The sequence below is a fragment of the Centroberyx gerrardi genome, chromosome 19 (genome assembly GCF_048128805.1).
Source record: "Centroberyx gerrardi isolate f3 chromosome 19, fCenGer3.hap1.cur.20231027, whole genome shotgun sequence".
In the NCBI taxonomy this organism is placed as follows: domain Eukaryota; kingdom Metazoa; phylum Chordata; class Actinopteri; order Beryciformes; family Berycidae; genus Centroberyx; species Centroberyx gerrardi.
In genome coordinates, this window is record NC_136015.1 from 18,726,171 (window position 1) to 18,745,778 (window position 19,608).

Here is a 19,608-nt window from a genome sequence, read left to right on the forward strand (position 1 = left end):
GGCATAATTTCCCCATAAAAACAATTCTGTGGTGTCTCCCCGGTGCCAGCGTTGTACATTTCAGCAGTGTTAAGTGGACAGGTTTAATGCTTTACAAGGAGCTAATGATGCTTTCTCAGTGCAAGGCATTACAAAGGCTTCCTGTTTTGCCATGAATTTATGATTATCATTATTATATTGCAGTGTCTGGCTGCACTTACCCCCAGTGAGCATGAGGGCGCACTTGCACATGCAGTTGTCGTTGTCCATGTCCTTGGTGCTGAAGTCTGCTCCGTGGATTACTAGACTGCTCTGTCTGCCTGCAGTCCCACTGTGGCTCTTCAGGAACAGCCTGAGAGACAGGAGGAGGAAGAGAGAGGGGTGGGGGGGGAGGACATGAAAACAAGACAAGGGGGGAGGGAGAGGCAAGAGAGAGAGAGAGAGTATGGCGGTGTGAGCAATGTAAGCAATAAAGACAGAAAGAAGACATAACACACGGTAAGAAACGTCTCCTGAGAGAGATATATTTTTTGCTGTGATTGACTACATCTGCTCTGCAAACAGTCTCAACACCTGGAACAACATTAACGGAATTGAGAGAGTATAAAATAAAGAATGAAAGAGAGAGCGCATATGAAAGAAATATAGACAGAGAGAGAGAAAAAGAGAAAGAGAGAGACAGAAGGGCAGAAGCAGTGTAAGGAATGTCTGGGAAGCACGTTTCCATCTGCAGGGCCGCAGCACATCGATTTACACCACGGCGAGAGCAGAGAGTACAAAGACTAAGTCATTAAACGCTGACCTGTAACAGTAATACAGAGTAAAGTAAAGAGCAATAAGCTACCAACCGTGTGCAACCTGTATAACTTCATATCCATCCACAGCTGGACAGGCTATGCATACTCCCAGTGGGCCTTCCCTGTCCAAGTGCACAATGTTTCTCCTTGTCTTTACCTTTATGTACATACTTCCTACTGTCCTTCCTCTGCTCATAATGCCACATTCCTTGCTGCCAGATTTGGCTATTACAAAGGCGCTTGCTTTATTAAAGAATGCTATGAAACCACAGACACTAGCAGACTATTGCATTTTTGCTACCAAAAATGGAATATCAGACCTCATGGAGTCAGACAGCTCATTCCAACGGGTCTCATATTTATTATGGCGTGAACAAGCCTGTAAGGAAGCAGCACACACACCGTAACCATACAGCATGTACTGTACAGCACGGGGTACACGTTAAGTGCGTTAGTCCTCTCAGGGGCTGCTCAGCCTAAAGTGAACATGTGGAACGTGTAAATCACTGAGCTCCAGCCGTACTGGTGAAAGACCCGGAGATCCAGGCTGCTGGGTAGAAGGGGGCGATCATCGGCACACAGGAGCCCCTGTTTGGGACACCGTGGCTGGGGAGCTGGAGGAAGAGGGATGAGGTTTGTGGATTGTTTACAGTATTAGCAATAACAATGAATTGACATGATAATTGCTGTGGTCTTTCTGCACTGCACTTCTGCACTGCACTGTGACGTCTTTGTCCTTGGGTTTTCTGTTGATGGAGTTTGAGTTTCTGTAGGTGGCGCTCTTTTCTTTGTCTGTTCAGCCACGGTGGCTATCACATGCTAACTACCCAGTTCTTCTTCTATTTTTCCAAACAAACCACTGCTGCTGCTGAAAAACCCCAGAGGACTAGAGGATTTCTTCCGCCTGCAAAGACTATATACATATAAGAATATATCACAGAATATTACGTTAACAATCTATGATTCACATCAAACATGTGATAAGGAAGGCCCACTGTATATTCATTTAATATAGAGTAAATTAAGTGATGCAACGACCAACCACATGTATCTGATGAACGTACTTATCCATCCAGCTTTAGAGGCTAAGAGATTGTTATTATTAAATCTCTTGCCATCTTCTCACACTGTGATGTGTTGCTATGATACACCGCAAGATTGCGAGTCTACCAGATTGATAACAAGCCCTGACTCTCAAACTAGATCCACACCCTTCACATGCTCAATGCTCAACGAACAAATTGAAAACTAATGTGCGTCTGTCAGCAGATTTCTCCTGGGTGTGTCCCGCGGTGAAATCACTCTTGGTGAGAGCGGTTACTGCTCTGCTGCGGGTCCGTCATATCCTGCATCGACATCCCACGGTGACCTCCATCATTAAGAGTAAGAATGCACTCTGCGGCTTGCCCTCCGCTAGCCTGCTTTATCACACACTTGCCTCTCTCTCTTTCCCTTTGTCTCTCTCACGCTCTCTCAATTTCTCTCTCTCCCCAAAGAAGAGCGTGCAGAGCCAAGGAATAGTATTGTAGCACCATGCCAATGAAGTCTCCGCTACGAAGCACGGTTCACTCTCAACGAAAGTCATTTCCTGAGTTCCTTTCTCGTCAACAGGGGAGCTTAAGGGCCTCGCACCCTGTTTGAGATTTTCCGATGAGAAAGTAACAAATGCAATAAACGCTATTTTATGTTTTCAGGAGATGTTGAACCATCTGTACACACCTCTCCAACCATTGCGCGGGTTGTGTACATGTCAGGATACTTGTAGCTATGAGGCTTCAGGTTGGATAGCTCAAAGGAAGAGACTGGGGGAGATTCCTCAGGAAAGAAAGTCATTTATACGTGGAAGACTCCTGTATTTAGACAGCTGTGTAAATGGATGATTTGTACAGCAGAGTAAAAAGTGTGACTATAGGTCACAGTGGGGAATTGACTAAGCCACTAAACCAATACCCGTAATGCTAAAATCTAAGGGTGAGTCATATGTCTAATCAGTCGCACAAAATGACTGCTGGACATGGCAAGTTTGGATAAGGACATGTGGGTGTATTATGAGCGTGTGTGTGTGTGTTTGTGATGTTTCTATGTGCATGAGTAGCACTTCATCCGCGACGTGTGCTGAAGTATTATCCTGCGTCTACAAGGCAACAGATGTCATTGCAGATATTGTACAGCTCAGAGTAAACTCACATCCCAAAACTCTGCCTCACTTACGGGTAGCATGACTTGTATCAGCTAATTCCCGATTCCGAGGAATAAAACAGGCAACGTCAAGGATGAGGTCTGCTACTGCGCTGATAAAGAACAGACTTTGCTGCACATTTACAATCCATTTGCCAAAGCCCTTACGATGTCTGTTGCACTGAGGCATCGCCAAGACACATCATCAAGAGGGATTTTCAGCATGACACTTTGACAGGCCCCTTTAAATATTCTGCGGCTGTGTTTACCGGGTGTGCTGCGTATTTACCAGACCAACAATCCCCACCTCAACTGACATCTGCAGTTTTTCCTGTCAGGATCCATTATGCACTCAAGTGATAAGTGGGGTAATCCAAAGATGGGCCGAGTAATAAACTCAAAGAGGAAGAGATGCTTTCTCCTGAGGGCAGTTTCAGCAGAAAGAGAGAGAGAGAGAGAGACAGAGAGAGAGAGAGAGAGAGAGAGAGAGAGATGGTGTTTAGTAATCCATGTCAATGAAATGGCGTATTTCACTGTGAGGGGTCAGACAGCTGCTCAGCCAGTTCGGGAACTTAACAGGCACCCAGCGCCAATCTGATTGTCTCCGTTAAAATAACTTAGTAAATTAGATTGGCCAATGCTCATTAATAACCAAAATGTCAAGCTGCGCGGGGAATGATTTGGGCTTTCTCAATGACACCTCCAGGGAGGGAGCTTGGTGTCCCGCCATCTCATTCCTCTATAATATCCAGTGGGGATGCCGGCTTGTTTGTAATCTTTCAGCGGCGGATGTGATATTCAGAATCAAATCAAAGTCGTGACTGCAGCGATGGCGCACGTCATCATTAAAGCTTTGTTACAGATTCGGTTTCAGTCATAATGAGTCGATGCCCTGGAGTATTACAGCTGCATACTGTATACGTGGGAAATCACTCAGAAACAGGGTCAGGTGAGGATGACTGTGATATGTTTATGTGTGATCATTTCCAAGTAAAACTAGCTAACAGTGATTGAAGTTTTCTCAAAATACCTCTTTAAAACATCCTATCAAGCACCATTAAAACATTCAGCATAACTGAATTTAAATACACTATGCTCATAGTGCAACGAATTATAAGGCCTCAAGCTGCAATAATGTTTTTCAAAATGTAGCACTCCTTTGGGGCTAAATATTTAAAAAGATAGAAAGTATATAACTGTGTTGCCAGCTGGTATGTGACATTGTTGATGCTCAATATCTCAGTATTGCACTCCACCCAGATAAAACCTTATAATTCCAAATTCATGATATATCCTATCCTTAAATTAGCCTTCCTATTTGTAGAAATTTACTTGCACTGGAGAGCAGTCTGAATTGAAAGCAGACTGCTAAAGTCGCCGAGTTTCCGGATGGATGCAACAACTATAAAAGGAAATCAGAGGGTTACGTGTGAAAAAACTATTTTTCTACATAAATTGAGCCTGTGATTCCAGCCTTCCTCAGCCAAACTGAGCCTCTCCTGCAGGAAAACACACAGTCCGTCAGTAAAGTAAAGTAAAGCCTCAAAGTACCATAAGTCACGCTTGCCATAGGGGGGGGGTTCATTCATAAGGGATTCCTACAGTCCACAGACAGCATTCCTCCCCAAACACTGAGAACTAAAGAAAATCATAAATGTGTCCTTCCTCCCCCCCCACACACACAGAGGAGAGATGTGTTGGACTGCAGCTGAGCAGCGGGGCGCCAGATCTGCTAGCACGTCCTCCATTCACAGTCATTCTTTTATCTGCCATGTCCCATTTCACAAATCCCCATGTCACCCTGAATGGGGGATATTGCTGTCATACAGCAACTTTATGAAGGAATTCCTCTGGAGATGTTTGGGTCCAAGTCCTGAAACAATGTGCGTATGACGAAATGTACGTTACCCTGTACAAAGTTCATGTGATTTGTTTGAGGAATGTGACACCGATTTCAAAAAGGATCAAAATAGTGAAATAATTAATTAGCATGCCATGAATTATCAATATGATGTGTGCAAAGTCCTTGTTGAAGCTGTGTTGAAGCAAAAAAAAGAAAAAAAATTCGGTCTTTGCCTTATTATTCAGTCTTTTTAAATGGTGTTTAAATGAAAGGGGGTTGCAGCACTTTCTTTTAAACATGCTACCTCTCATCTTTTGACTGACACGGCCCAGCTTAGCCTGCTCGTTTCCTTTCATCTCAGTATGCGAAGGCGACAACCGAGCCGGCGGAGAGTCCAGCGCGTGCTGTTACACACCTGGCAGTCATTAGCCTCCTGAACTGCCGTCTGATTGGCCCATAGCAGAGGTTAATCACCCTGCCCAATGGATCACTTCCTACTGCGAGGCCATAGAGCTGCGTGGCTGGCTGAGGAGCGCTCGGTTGCTCTCCAGCCACTGGGTCATATAGCTCCACAGAGACACACACACACACACACACACACACACACACACATGCAGTATAGACAGACATAGGGTAGCCATAGGACATATAGGTAGACTATAGATACATATTCTCTCTCTGTTTCTCACTCTCACATACACTAATAGCTGCAGTGTAGTCAATGGCCACGATACATAGTACACAAAGTTTCAACCATAGACTGTAAAAATAGGTTTCAGTATGTTATGAATAACACAGTCATCATCTCCTTTAAGACTCCCTATCATACTGTATGTTGAGCTTGAAGCCTATCAAAAGGACACTGCAATATCAGAACAGCAGCTAAACCTCTTGCAACATTGAAGTGGTAATCTGCAAGATCCTTCTTCTTGTTTTTTTTTTTGATCCTGGCTATAGGAGTTCATTGCTGTGGTGTTTTTGTGCCACTTTTCCCCAGAAAACACCTGGCAATCAATCAGTTTGTCCAGTACTGTGACGTCTTTTTCCCGGGATTTTCTGTTGATGAGGTTTGAGTGTCTGTAAGCTCATGCTAACTACCCAGTTCTTCCTCTATGTTTTCCATAGAAACCACTGTTGCTGCTGCTGGAAACGTAAAACACATCACTTCATGTGCTCATGTCCTACCAGACACCGGACGTTTAGAACAGCAAATGTAAAGCTTTCATGAACTGGGTATAGGTTGAATCACTATTGATTTGTGTTATATCAGTTGGTGATAGAGAGCAGCAAAACGGATATTTATTTATATGAAAAAGTCATAGGTTATTACTTTACATTTTAAACATGGCTACACAACACCTGCTGCTGATCCTTCTGTCTGACCTACAAGAGTGTAGCCTTGTAGCCTTGATGCTTCCTCTCTCCGAAATATCAGAAACTGGGGACACCTAAAGCCTGCAAGGATGGGGTTAACGCAGACTTAATATGAGGTATCTGAGCCCATCTCAGTGTGAGCTTTGGAAAAGAGAGGGGTCACCGCGTTGTGGAACCCAACTCTCTGCCAATTTTTTCCCTAAATCCCCACATCCAAAACATCTAAAGGAGATCTATCTGATTCCACAGGGAGATCTGGCCATTACCATACGGAGAAATCCTTGGACTTAAGAACTTGGCTGTCTGAACATGGAAGGATATTGAATAAAGATGTAATGGCTAAGTCAAAAAATAAACATATAGGTCTTTTTCTTCCAGCTGGGAGGCTTTGAACATACATCCGAAACATTTTTTTTTTTCCTCCGTAAAACTCAACTTGTGTCTGTGCATACATTGAACTCCCCCACAGGTCCGTGCATGTTTCTGTCTCAGACGATTTTGGAAATGATGGTTCTGTTCGGTGCCTAGGGTGCTACGCTGAATCTTCGCATGCACATTAGGGCTTTACGATGCATTAAAACACACTCAGACTCACACATTCACTGACCCACATACCGCTCCTCTGAACTAATTGCATGAAACATGAAATTCGGATTATTGTAAAAAAAAGGTAGCTGTACAGACGCGGCCAGGCTTTTGGGTAAATTCTGTGCAAAGACTTTTATGCAGGAATAAATCTTAGAACATCTCATACATTTCATGGGGAGTTAACTGACCTTTGGCAAATACTTTTCAAGATTTGTTTCAGCCTGCCTGGGTGTAAAATGGGTGGGATTTGCCACATTGGACACTACAGTAAGAGTTTAGACAATCAGATGAATTATTTGTATATTTTCAATGAGATCTTGTAGGAAGTATTTTTTTAGATAGATCAGTATATATCTCTGTGAAACTTTCCCTAGGACTACATACTGTAGCCACATTGAAAAGGTCAGCTGCAATGGTTCACAGCTCTTGTGTGTCATGTGACCCGACCTGATGCCTGACTGATGACTGTCTACTTGACCCCGACTATGAGGAATAACATGGATGTGGTGCTATCTTGTGCCCAAAAGACATCCGGAAACGCTCACCCCGACCTCCCTAAAGTCCATCGCACACACACACACACATATGCAGTAGTAATAAAAGTAGTAGTAAAACCTGAACACAAATACAGTCTATAGAGACCCTGTACATACACACACTGCCTCCGAAAAACAACCTTGCATGAAGTCTCTCCCTCTCTTTCCCTCTCTCCCTCTCTCTCTCTCTCTCTCTGGGATAAAAAAAACTTTAATGTGAGCCCCTTGGGTTTTGTTACCCCTATATTGCAACAACACAAATGTTTTAGTTCATGGCAAACTCTCTAAACAACTACAGTATAAGCATTATTCTTTAGGAGGAGGATTATACCAAAAGTCACTATAGTGTTCTTACCCTTCTTTGACCCCCTAAAGTCCACTATTAAAACTTGATTACACACATTTATTGGGAAAAAGATCCCTTCTACATAAGCTGGCAGATTTAGCGAGCCTCGAGTCCAGTCAGAGTTAAGTAATACACAGGAGGCCAGCCAACCTGACATTATGTGACTGTATTGATCATTTGAAACAATGATAATTTCGACTGAAACCCGTTGAGCCGTTTTTATTTTACATTCCTTCGAATCACAGACATTAGAATCTGTATGGTATAAACAGATGTGTAACGAGATTTGGTTTCTCTAGTCTGTAATTTCAATGGCGAGTTCCACAATTTTCTGCTGCACTGTAGAAATAAAACATGATATGGCCACTGTAATGTGCAATTTTCTTCATTCTGTAATTTCATTTCCCCTCTGCCTATTTGCCACTATTTGACTTTCTTTCATTCTGTCGGTATTTTTCCTAATTAGCTCTTTTTTTGTGTGAGTCTCTTTCTATATGTCATTCGGGTCTACTTTCTTCTTCCCCTCCCATTTCATATTGATATTCAGCAAAAAGCCTCATTTTTGCAACAAAGAAACCTTGATGAATGAGGGTGATTAACTAAATGTGTTGATCTGCTGACTATCATTACAACAATATTTGCAGGTCATCCAATTACGTTTCATTTTATTATCATTTTTTGCAACCCACGCTGTATCAAAGCAACCCACTTAGCCACGATGACAGTGTGCTATTTTCTATTGTTTATAAAGACAGTAACCTCTGCAATTATGGTAACCTGAATTACAATGGAGCAAAAACAAAAAAAAAGCTAATTTCACAATGTGGTTGTGGTTCAGTGGGAACTTTGTAGTTCTGGTTGACCCAGATATACCTCTCAAAGCACTGTCAACAGGATTTGTACATTAAACATTAAAACAACATGGCTGATGTCAGCTTACACTGAGCAGATGTAGCCGTTTCTTCTTTTATTTGGCTGCTGCAGTGTTGCTGCACCACTCTTGATCTGCTCCTAACGCTCCACTCCAGTAATTATTTGATCCTGAGTCCTGCAGTATTCATGCATGATAGTGTGTGTGACAGATAATGCGCTCTAACATGAGATATCCCCCATATAGAAAAAGGAACACCAACTTTTAATAAATGATCGTTAGCACAAGATTAAAGCAAATTATGATACTTTTAAAGTATAGTAGGTACCTTAAGTCCTCACTTGACAAAATGACAACACTTCTACAGGCTGGCTTCTCTATATTTTAAAGATATTGATATTATTTATTTTTGTTTTATTTTGTTTTTAACCCAAAATAGATCTATTGCATTTTGGAATAGAGCTCTTCAAATACTTTTGGATTGCATTGGACTCAGTGCAACAGTGTTAACAAGTTATGAGTTATCAGCTTATCAGTTTTGATTTATGAGCTCAAACTATCTGAAAACTATCTGAAAACAACAGGAGACTAACTCCAAACATGTAGTCACTAATTTTCTCTAGGAGAAATGTTGATTTTCCCACAATGATAGTAAATAAGAAAATTGTTATGCTGATGCTTTTAAATATAGTCATTTACCCACTTATCATTACCATTGAAATATAGCAGGGTGGGGTCACAGTATATCCTCCACCCTTCAGTAGTGTATCCACCTCCTCATCTACCGCTACGCTCCTGCCAGGTGATGATGTCACACGACAGCACTTAAACCCCACTGTCTAAAGTCCCACAGTCCACTCTGTGTTTCCACTGTTACAAATTCAATGGAAAAGTCAACCAAATGGAATGTCTGGGCACATTGAAATGCCACCTTATTGGCTCCATTTTCAAAACAATATCCAAAAAAAATTACAATAAATTTATTGTGAATTATGTACTGATATGACAGTTTCATTCTCCTGCATATACAAAGCCGGCAAGAGTAAAGAATAACATTGAATAAAGATGAATTGGTTGGACCATGTGGTTTGGAAAACATTTAGAGCAACGGTAATAAATGTGACATTTATTCCATGTACATGATTTCATTTATAAGGGATTAGAATCCTATATTTCACTGAGCAATAATTGCACTCCTCTCTCTCTCTCTCTCTCTCTCTCTCTCTCTCTCTCTCTCTCTCTCTCTCTCTCTCTCTCTCTCTCTCTCTCTCTCTCTCTCTCTCTCCCCAAGCTGAGTAATTTCCGTCTCACTGTATATTTAGATGAAACCAAGGAGCTGGCAGGCAGACAAACATTTCCTGGCTGGTAATGCTCCATATTGTTTATGATAAATGGCGAAGCTTGTGCATCGTTGGACTCAGACTATTAAATTATCCTCTGTGGTTTCCAACGGGTGCTTGTCAGTCTGTGGGCTTGTTTGTGCGCTTTTTGTGTGTGCAGTGTGTGTGTGTGTGTGTGTGTGAGAGAGAGAGAGAGAGAGAGAGAGAGAGAGAGAGACTATGAGTGTGTAGCCATACTTTATGCCGTATGAGGTCTTTATAAATGTTTGTCTGACTCGCGCTGACGCAGACTGTATTCCAGTAAACCACTGCAAAACGATAGAAAATAATCCAGAAAAAACCGAAAGACAGATTGCTCACTTGCTACTATATCTTATGTTCCAGTGCAATACATGCAGGCTGGAGAACTTTGCTGCAGATTGTTTGACATTTAAAAGCAGAGAGGTGCCAAAGCAGAGAGAACAGGGAACATGGCAGCCTCGGTTTGTTTGGGGCCTTGCCATCTGGTTTGTTTTGGCCAGTGTTTCTGAGAAGCAATGTGCGATTATCATACCACAACTATTTGCGAGAACAAATCTATTTATAGAGATCAGCATGTTGATTAGGCTCCTAAACAGTATACGAGCCTTCGTCCAAAACCTTGTAAAACGGGCCGCACCGCCCTCTCTCCGCTCCAACAGGACAAAAACAACTACTGTTTTATTTCAAGAGGACACAAGGTCAGTAAGTGTGTGGGAGGATAAAAATGTGTGAGAGACAGATGCAAACAAGTATAAATTGAAAGTGAATGTGATTGTGTGTGTGTGTGTGTGTGTGTGTGAGAGAGAGAGAGAGAGAGAGAGAGGGTGTCGGATTTTCGTAAAGCAAAATGTGCTTTACGTTTAGATAAACTTCCTTCTCTTAGATACAGTAAATAAACATACCTGAATTATCTCCCATAAAACAACATCATATACAGTATGTGGCCCTGTGCACTTACATATCTGTGTGCCAAGTTGAGAAGCATGAAGTCAGTGCCTGTGCGTTCAGAGCCAGAATCAAAGACTAAGAGGTAACAAGGGATGGAGTTACACTGGCTCCTCACATTGCGGACACACGAAACCTCAACTTAGTCCGTGTGAAATTCAAAACATAAAAACCGCTTGATCTCTTCCGTTAGATTTCGCCGTGAAATCCATTTCTCTCGTCCGCAGAGAAAACCGCAGAACCCACACCAGGTTCTAACCCTTTAAGACGGAAACCTTGTAAAGTAAAACCTGTCGGTGCAACACAATTCTGCAAATTAGATATGACAACAGACCTAAGAGCCCCCCGCTATAGAGAAACACTTGACACCGGTGTCTTTTCCACAACCTGGGTGTAAAAGGATAAGAGGATTGAGGTAAAGGCTTTTAAGCCAAAGTCTCCCTTTCCTCATGCCGTCCTTCAAAGTTGAAGAGAGGACATGTAGAAACCGAAGGGACCTCTTATCAGAGAGGACTGGAAATCCAGAGAAAACTGCGAAATTGGAGTTGTCAGGCCATCTCCTCTCAAGCCAGTGATTGCTTGGAACTCTCTGGAATTTGCAGTAGTTTTCCACATCTGAGAAGTCCAAGCATCTGCCATAGTTTGAGGCCTGTTATCATTAACCCCCTCAAAAGAAAACAGAGAACTTCACCCGCTCTACATGCTAGGACAGAGTGTCAGTCGGAGGAACGTTTGCGGAGATGAGGCGTTGACAAGGGGATTCATTTGGGTTGGAAGGAATCTGCAATGAGAGAAATCTTGCCACAGATTTACATAACAGGAATAATGTGATTGAAGCGCCTGGAAAGCTCACAGTGGCTGGCCATGTTATAAATCTGAATATTTTTGAAATTTTCATAATTTACTTTTCCACCTTTCTATATTATATATGATGATTTATTCATCGCTTCACATTAAGAGTTTCCTGTCTTTGTTGTTTCTCACTGTGAATGTGGTAATGGTTGTACTCTTGAGGGACAAGGTCATTCTTTCACTACTACCTTCCTTCCTTCCTTCTTTCCTTCAATCTCTCCATCCATCAATCAATGACATGCAAAATGAACCATTTTTCACCATCTTACTACTGATATGCAAGTGATCAATGAGAAAGAAGGTCAAAAAGTCATCCATTCAATCATTTGTAGATTCATTAATCTATTCGTTTTTCAGCCTGAAATTCATTTCACATTGATGCAATGTGAACATGTGGTGCAAGTATGTGGTTGACTACAGTTCAAAACTTATGATGCAAAAAACTGATCCAGTCCAGAAGGTTTTTTTTTTTAATTTGTACTACAGAAAGTTTCCTAGCCACTGTGCAAAGCTGTTATGAAGAACACATCAAGTTGATTTTTATTTCACTATTGTGTTCTTTGCATGACAAATTATCCTTGGCATGCAAAACGCAATTCCTAGCTCACTGCCTAATCTTTCCTCTACTTGTAATAGTAGTAATAGCAACAGTAGTGGCTCTACCTGTAGTTGTGTTTCTCACTGCCGATGTGGAAGCGGTCGTAGAGTGAGAAGGCCTGGTGTCCGTCCCAGTCGGTCAGCTCCACACGGAGGGCGTACTGCCTCTGGCTGGTCAGCAGGTAGACATACTCATTCCCCAACCAATGCTCTGCAGACACCGTCCCAAAGCCCTGCAGCGAAGGAAGAGAAAACACAAGGCCGGAATAATCAGCGCTCAAATACCGCAGAGAAATCCCTTTTGTAAATCACGGGATAGAACTCATTCCTCACTATCTCCTCTCGTTTCCTGGAAAGATTAAATCTCAAGACTAGAGCATTCTGGAATGAATGAAGGAATTTTCTAATGAATGTTTTTGTCAATTATGATACATTCATATTATATGGTTATAGAGAGAGCAAAAGTTGATAATAATAAAAAATGTGATTATGATTGTCCACCAGTAGAAATGTTCCATACTGCATAGATCTTTCCTTTTTTTTGGTCTGTTCTTAATACCCTTTTTATTTCTCCAGACTGCAGTGAGAAAGCCACGCACATTCGTCAAATGGCACATTATATATTACATTATGCAGGTTTTGAATAGTGGAACATACTGTTGGCTTAATACTGCACATGGATAGCCTTACCTATTTATAAAAACGCGTAAATTGGTACCAGCTGAAACAGACACACACCTTTTCCATTCCTCTCTTCCACCCAAATCACACATGTTAAACTCGTTATTATTACTTAAAGACTCATTCCAGAAAAAAACACCGCCTCCATGCACACTCACACAACAGCAAGCATGCCCACTTGCATCATTCGAACAATTGCAAGGTTTTTATTTGATCAGAGTGGCTCCTGGTCACAGGCAAAGTGCTTCTGACAGCAGCAAGAGCAGCAGATTGCAGGAGGGAATATCATGAACCAGGATGACATTACAGCTCTGACAGAATAGTCTGGACCGCTCCATTAAAGATTGACGAGTTGGGAAAGAGGGGGGTGGAGGGGGCAACGGAGGCAGAGTCAGGGAGAAGTCTGTGTTTGTGCCGAGTGTGTGTGGTGATTAGGAGTGGGAAGGGGGGAAAGTAAATATGGGGCATTCCTCTGGCCTTAGGCATGTCCTGCCGTGTGGGTGGAAGAGAAAGTGACTGGGGCCCATTAGAGTTCTGTCTCTCTCTTTCTTTCTCTCTCTCTCTTTCTTGCTCTCTAAATTGATCTCACTCCTGATGAGATGTTCCCCTCTGACCGGCCTTTCAGCTCAGTCCAATGCCTCCTCCTGTGACTGGGGTTCACCCCAAGAACCCTGGCTGGATAACGGGCTTCGAGTCAAACTCTGTCAACAGTTCCTCTTTGTATCGTTCCGGTACACCGCGTTCCCTCACACACAAACCTGATCTACATCTCTCAACTCAGAAAGGATGAGGAGCCGGTTAGTCATATTGTTGGACCGAGCGCTCGGTTTGCATTTCAGTTTCATTTGCTCAGAGTTCACTTTAAAAAGACATTTATGAATGTTAAACATTTGTAAATGTTGAACCTTTGTATTGTGCTGTAAATCATAGGGCCCCTTACGCCTACAAAGATTAAACGGGAATTTCAATATGACCCTTCATTTCAAAACACGCAGCGTAAGATGGAGGAGTGGGTTGCGAATATCATTTGCATGGCAGTCTCCTGTGGCACATATTCTGCTCTGGTAATGTGATTATAAACATGGGATGGTCTTAAGATCACTTTTTAATAGGTGGAGCGTATCTCTGCTGCCAAAATACTCTCCATCCTCCCACAAAAAAAACAACAACTCTATAGGCTGCACAGCTTTGACTGAAAGATTTACAAATCCTTCAAGTGTATTAAATCTGTGAGCACAAGCCTGTGGAGACCAACAGCATGGAAATTAATAACACAATAAAACACTATCGATCACCTCCAGTCAAGGAGAGAAGGGGAGCAGCAGCAGCAACACTGTGCCGTTACATCAGCAGTGTGTGAGTCTGCCAAGGTCCATGAGGGTATCCTTTCCTATATAATCCAGACCATGCTCTCCATCCATCCACCTGTCTGAGGCTGGAGGGTTGCCATGTCTGTCTCGCTGGTGCTAACTGGTCCTGGGCCTCACTCTCTCTTAATTTTCTTCCTCTCCTTCTTCTTGGTCTGTCTTTTTCCTGTCTCTTTCTCTCTTTTTTTCATCACTGTTCCTTTTTACCCTCTAGCCTTTCCCCATGTCAAAAGCATTTTACCTATCGGTGAGTAGCCTCCTCTTAACCTAATACCATGATACACTGATCAGTTCAGCCAACTGGAGCATTCATTAAAGTAGGATTTTCTCATTCAAATATCACTGTAATTAATTATGATGACACATTTTAATATAAGGAAAACAATGATGAAAAGTGATCATCACAAATTGTAGTCCCTGTTTGCCTTTTATGTGTATCTTTTTTCTTCTATTTATGTGTAATTGTCTTCTATTGTAAGTATATTGTATATTATCTGCTATGGAACTCTTCTTTAAGATGAGTCTTGAATAAAGTTTGAATTGAATTGAATAATTTGCTTTTATTTGATCCAACTTGGGAGTTCTCTTCTTTGAAATCCTTTCCTATAGGCTGATAAGTTGTCCATCAAAAGCAGTGGAGAGGGGAAATAATGGAATTTGCAATAGAAACCAGATTACAGGGGACTAGAAAGTGCATAGCTTACTTGACAATAATACATTTGGTCAAAACTGTACACAGGTCAGTCACGCAGTAAACACCAGCAGTGCAAGTGCCAGCACTAATAAATCCAATTCGCTGTCTAAACAGAGCTTAGGTAGAATATGTTAACACCCACAACGCAAATATGCACAGATTCCTGCTTGATGACAAACAGATGATGTCCTCCCCAACACCTGGCGCAGTGCTGGAGACTAAACAAATGTGTTGTTTTCAGATTTAAGTAATGATCTCCTGTCGGAAAAGAGGGAGAGCAACACCGAGTCATTGTGGGCTCGGCCGAGGAAGGGTGCAAGTCCCAGACACCCTGGTTACTATTGCTGTTACAAGACTATTGTTGGGGAGACATGACATCTGGTCGAAGCGTTCCAAATGGTCTCTCTGTTTTTCAGCATGTTAAATCTAGGCCAGACAGCGCACTCTATTTGTCACAATCCAACTGTGGAAGTGTATTTTTGAAACAGGATGTTCTTCCCATCGCATGGTTTCGTAATTTGTGTTTAATGGATATGGATGAGTGTTTCTCTCCTTTTCTGTGTGTGTCTTGTCTCACTGTCTTGTGTTTAAGAGATCATCATCATCATCGTCTAGGATGTAGATGAGTGTCTGTGTGTTGGGTGAGTGTCTGTGTGTGTGTATTATGTGAATGGGTGTGTGTGTATTTTGTCCTGTCTTACCATCTTATACTCCTTCCACGTTCTCTGGAAGTCGACGCTGCCGTCTTCTCTGCGCTGGATGACCGTCCATCCACCACCGGCTGTTTCCATGTTGCAATACACCTACAGCACACCAACACACACATAGAAAGACAGAGAGAGTGGGACAGAGACACATAAATGAAGGGAACGAAGAACTGGAAACACCCATAGGTTTTTCTAAATTTACGCAGAATTTCAAAGACGTAATTTACACTACAGCAAACTGATCAACTCGACATTCAATATGACTCTCAGCTGGTCATTTCGACAATCCTTTTGGTTTCACACCACTCCTTTTTCCCAGCCCTCGTGATGAATCATCTTCGGGAATGTGAAGTATCCGTGTTCCTCCTCAAACTTAATCAACGTCTCCTTATCCCTCAGCAACTCCCCGGAGATGTTCCTCATCAGAGGGCCTCGTTTCTGCGGATCAAAGCGGAGGTCCGGGCTGGACACATACCAGCGGACACCTGGGGGTAATGTGGCCCTTAACCTTGGACCTCGGTGTGTGTAAGCTGATAACGGAGGGCTGCAGCTCTATCTGCGGTGTTGCTCTTTGTTTTGAGGAGGAGACCCCCGGGGCGGAGCGGAGAAGGTCTCTCACCTCAGCTGGCCCACGCAGCTGAACACACAGCAACACGCCCCGGGTGGAATTAAGGAAGCGCCTCTGACAGATTCATTTTCCCTGCTCTGACCAGAAACGAGACTACTTCACCCCTCACCGTATACATGCAAAAGCACACACACACGCACACACAACCAACTGTTTCCTTTTAAAGCTCCTCTGCCATTAGTGTGAAGTCTGAAGCTGTACCCTGCTGGGCTGGAAAACAGATGACACACACACACACACACACAGAAACACACACCCTCTGCCAACCTCCTACCATATTAAATCGTCACTCCCATCAGTCAAAAGTCTGTAAGTGTTCTGTAGAGGTTAAGAACACACACACACACACACACACACACACACGTTGCCGTCCTGATCAGCTCCGTGTCGAGGTAGTGAACACCTGTTTCACCCCCCTCCTCCTCTCCTTGTAAACTCTTGCACTCGCCAGGCTGCCAAGTGTATTTTCAGCTTTCAATTATTCCTGAAGCAGCAAGTACCATCATTCACAACCCTCCCTGGCTGGCTGGCGCCCAGCGGTGGCTCACTGTCTCTCGCTTTGTTGGAGGGAGCCGAGTCTCGCTCCAACTCAAAGAAAACAAGCAAAAACCCTATAAACCGGCCATCAAAGAGCCTGCCTAGAAGTGATGAAAAGGCAGATATTTTCACATTGTGGTGGACTGCTGGCTGTAAAACGTTGCGGCTTCCCACCTTTTTGGTCTCCTGGGGGCTGATGTGGATGGTGTAGACTCCGTTCTTGAGGAAGCCGGCTTGGTAAAGGTCGGCACAGTCGCGGAACTTCTTCTCTTCATCCACCGTCTTTGTGCTGTTAGGCACCACTGTGGGCACACGAGAAATTCATCTTTAGAGTACAACACTGTGAAATCTGCTCTTTAAAAGAAGGGTTAAGCACAGGTTTGAAATATTGGTTGACATACACTATCAGTCAAAAGGTTGGACACACCTGATTGAATGTACCATGTTTTTCATTCTCTGAAAGCAATTTTGAGCTAAACGCTTAAGCTTAAATGCTTGAAATTAGACAAATATAAATAGTGAAGTTGATGCCTATGTATGAATTTCTTTCCAAAGCCTTTGCCTTTCCATCAAGGCAAAGGGCGGCTACTTTAAAGAATCTAAAATATAAGATAGTTTTGATTTGTTTGGTTTTGACGTCTTTACTGTTATTCTAAAATGTGAAAAATGTGAAAATGTGGTGGGTCCAAACTTTTGACTGGTAGTGTACTTGATGCAGATATAGGCACGAACCATGATGTGTTTCAAACTACGTCACTCGATTGAGTGGCAAGTGCTAATGAGACTCTCTGAAAATTGTTACAGGTCATGGCTGCTGTTCTGGCAGTAAAGGCTACCAAAAATATAGTCTATGGCAGCTGTTGCTTTAATTTTATCATCTACTGTACGCACGTCCGCCAATATGTTTTGTTGTCATGTACGCTCGCTTTTTGTGAGAAGCATGTGAGGAAAATACTTGGGCCTCCATGCTGACAGGGTGTCAAAGCTCTTGTATCAATGGTACAATATATATGATAGAAAGGAGATTAAATAAATGGTTTACACATGCTGGTGATAGCAGAGCAGCCATAATAATCCTCTGTTCTATCTCAATCAAGTCAAATTGGGATTATGAGTCATGCGGTTTGTAAATACAAGAATAGCCTTGCAAATAACAGTCACAGTTACTTGACAGTGTCAGTTGGATACATGGAAATCATAGTTCACAGTTTTTTATAAAATCATGAACTGTACCTTTTATCACGTGTCACATAATGTATCCCACCGAATGGTAGATGTTTTTCTAGTATGAAACAGGTCAATTTATCGTAATTCAGATCTCCACGTCTCAGAGGAGAAAACATGCAGGGAAACTGAGGCAGAAGCTGATCGGTGAGTCTCACTGTGGATATCTCGTAACCGCCAGATAAAATCTGAGGGTGACTAACTTATTAGCAAGAGAAAAGCAGTTCATCAACTGAATGATCTCTCGCTCCGAGAGAAGGCCTCCGACTTTGACAGACCGTTTCAAAGAGGCAGCTGTGTCCATTTCCATCTGCAGATAATTATGGCGGCACTATTTTGAAACCAAGCAAGGGGCTAAGGACAAAATACTACAAGCTATAAATTTCAAGTTCCTGTTATAACAAGTGGTTTATATTTACTTTCCAAGCCCTTGTTATATCGATGGAAATTCCTTCCGATTTTCCTTTTTTTTCTCTCCTCTTTCGGCCTCCCTCTCTCCTCCCACATGAGGAGTTCATCTCAGTTTTCACACCATTGTTTTTATTGTTGGGATTGTTGAGTTAAAGAAGATGTCAGTGCAAAGCGAAATGTGTCAGCGATCCTTAGCCCTCGCTTTGATCCCCCCCGCCTGAGTCCAGCACTTCTCGGAGGAAGCAGGCCGCTTATTTGGATGTACTATCTTCGGCCATTTTGACAAAGTATTGAGTGTCAGCGACAAGAATCTCCCGCTGTGACAGGTTGACAGAGTGGGCCCTCGCGCTGCGGACTCTAACACAACAAAGGACAGGCTTGTCAGGCGGTAATTTACCCCAAGCCGTCAGACAGCGGAGCACATTATAGAGGCCAAGGAGATCAAGGTTAGAGGGGAACTTTCTGGTATTCAATCTGTAACGGTGTGGACAATTATTTCACAATCACCATTGAGATCTCCCTGGGAGGAAGAAGACTGTCTGTCGAGGGATCGGATGCTCCAGGATAGGCGCGGCTCCCTTGAACAGCTTGCTGCCTAGCTCTACAAATATTATTTATGTTCCAATATTTATTTACAGACAAATATTTTGTGGTTCAGTGGGGACTCGTATTCAGTAGGGGGTTCATGTGAAAAGACCAGCAGGGCTGGGGTGTTTGCATAAATCAGTACCCTTGCCAAATGAGCCCAAATACTAGAACTAAGCAGAGTGAGAAATGGAGCTAAATGGACTGTCATAGACCTCACTGCTCCCATGTGAACAAAATGCCACTGAGGATTGAAGTGATTCCATACGGGGCCTAATGACTTGCTGTGACTGGATTATTAAATAGTTCTGAAACACATCGCTCCATTTTACACTATTTTGAACAGGCACGTGTGTTATGCTACAATTCCTTGAAATAGTCTAGTTTCCTCTGTGAAAAGTGAGGTGAGAGGTAAACAGCATCACCTACAGAAAAAAGGTCTTTGCAACTTTAGGTGTCAAGTCATTTTGCCAGTCAGTGAAGCATAAAACTCCACCGTGAAAGGCT

The 19,608-nt window shown here is 42.7% G+C and overlaps 1 protein-coding gene and 1 long non-coding RNA gene across 2 annotated transcripts in view; both read right to left on the reverse strand.

Annotated features, from left to right (window-relative positions):
- The window catches only part of LOC144542821 (uncharacterized), a 104,946-nt gene that overhangs the window by 22,980 nt on the left and 62,358 nt on the right, over nt 1-19,608 (reverse strand). The gene's annotated exons all lie outside the window — the stretch shown is intronic.
- Nucleotides 1-19,608, reverse strand: part of angpt1 (angiopoietin 1) — a 50,491-nt gene that overhangs the window by 3,138 nt on the left and 27,745 nt on the right. The window contains exons 5-8 of the mRNA XM_071915376.2: nt 17,056-17,183; nt 15,711-15,812; nt 12,334-12,500; nt 201-331 (exon numbers count right to left, since the gene is read on the reverse strand). Of these exons, the coding sequence (XP_071771477.2) occupies nt 201-331; nt 12,334-12,500; nt 15,711-15,812; nt 17,056-17,183 (528 nt within the window). The remainder of the gene's footprint in view (nt 1-200; nt 332-12,333; nt 12,501-15,710; nt 15,813-17,055; nt 17,184-19,608) is intronic.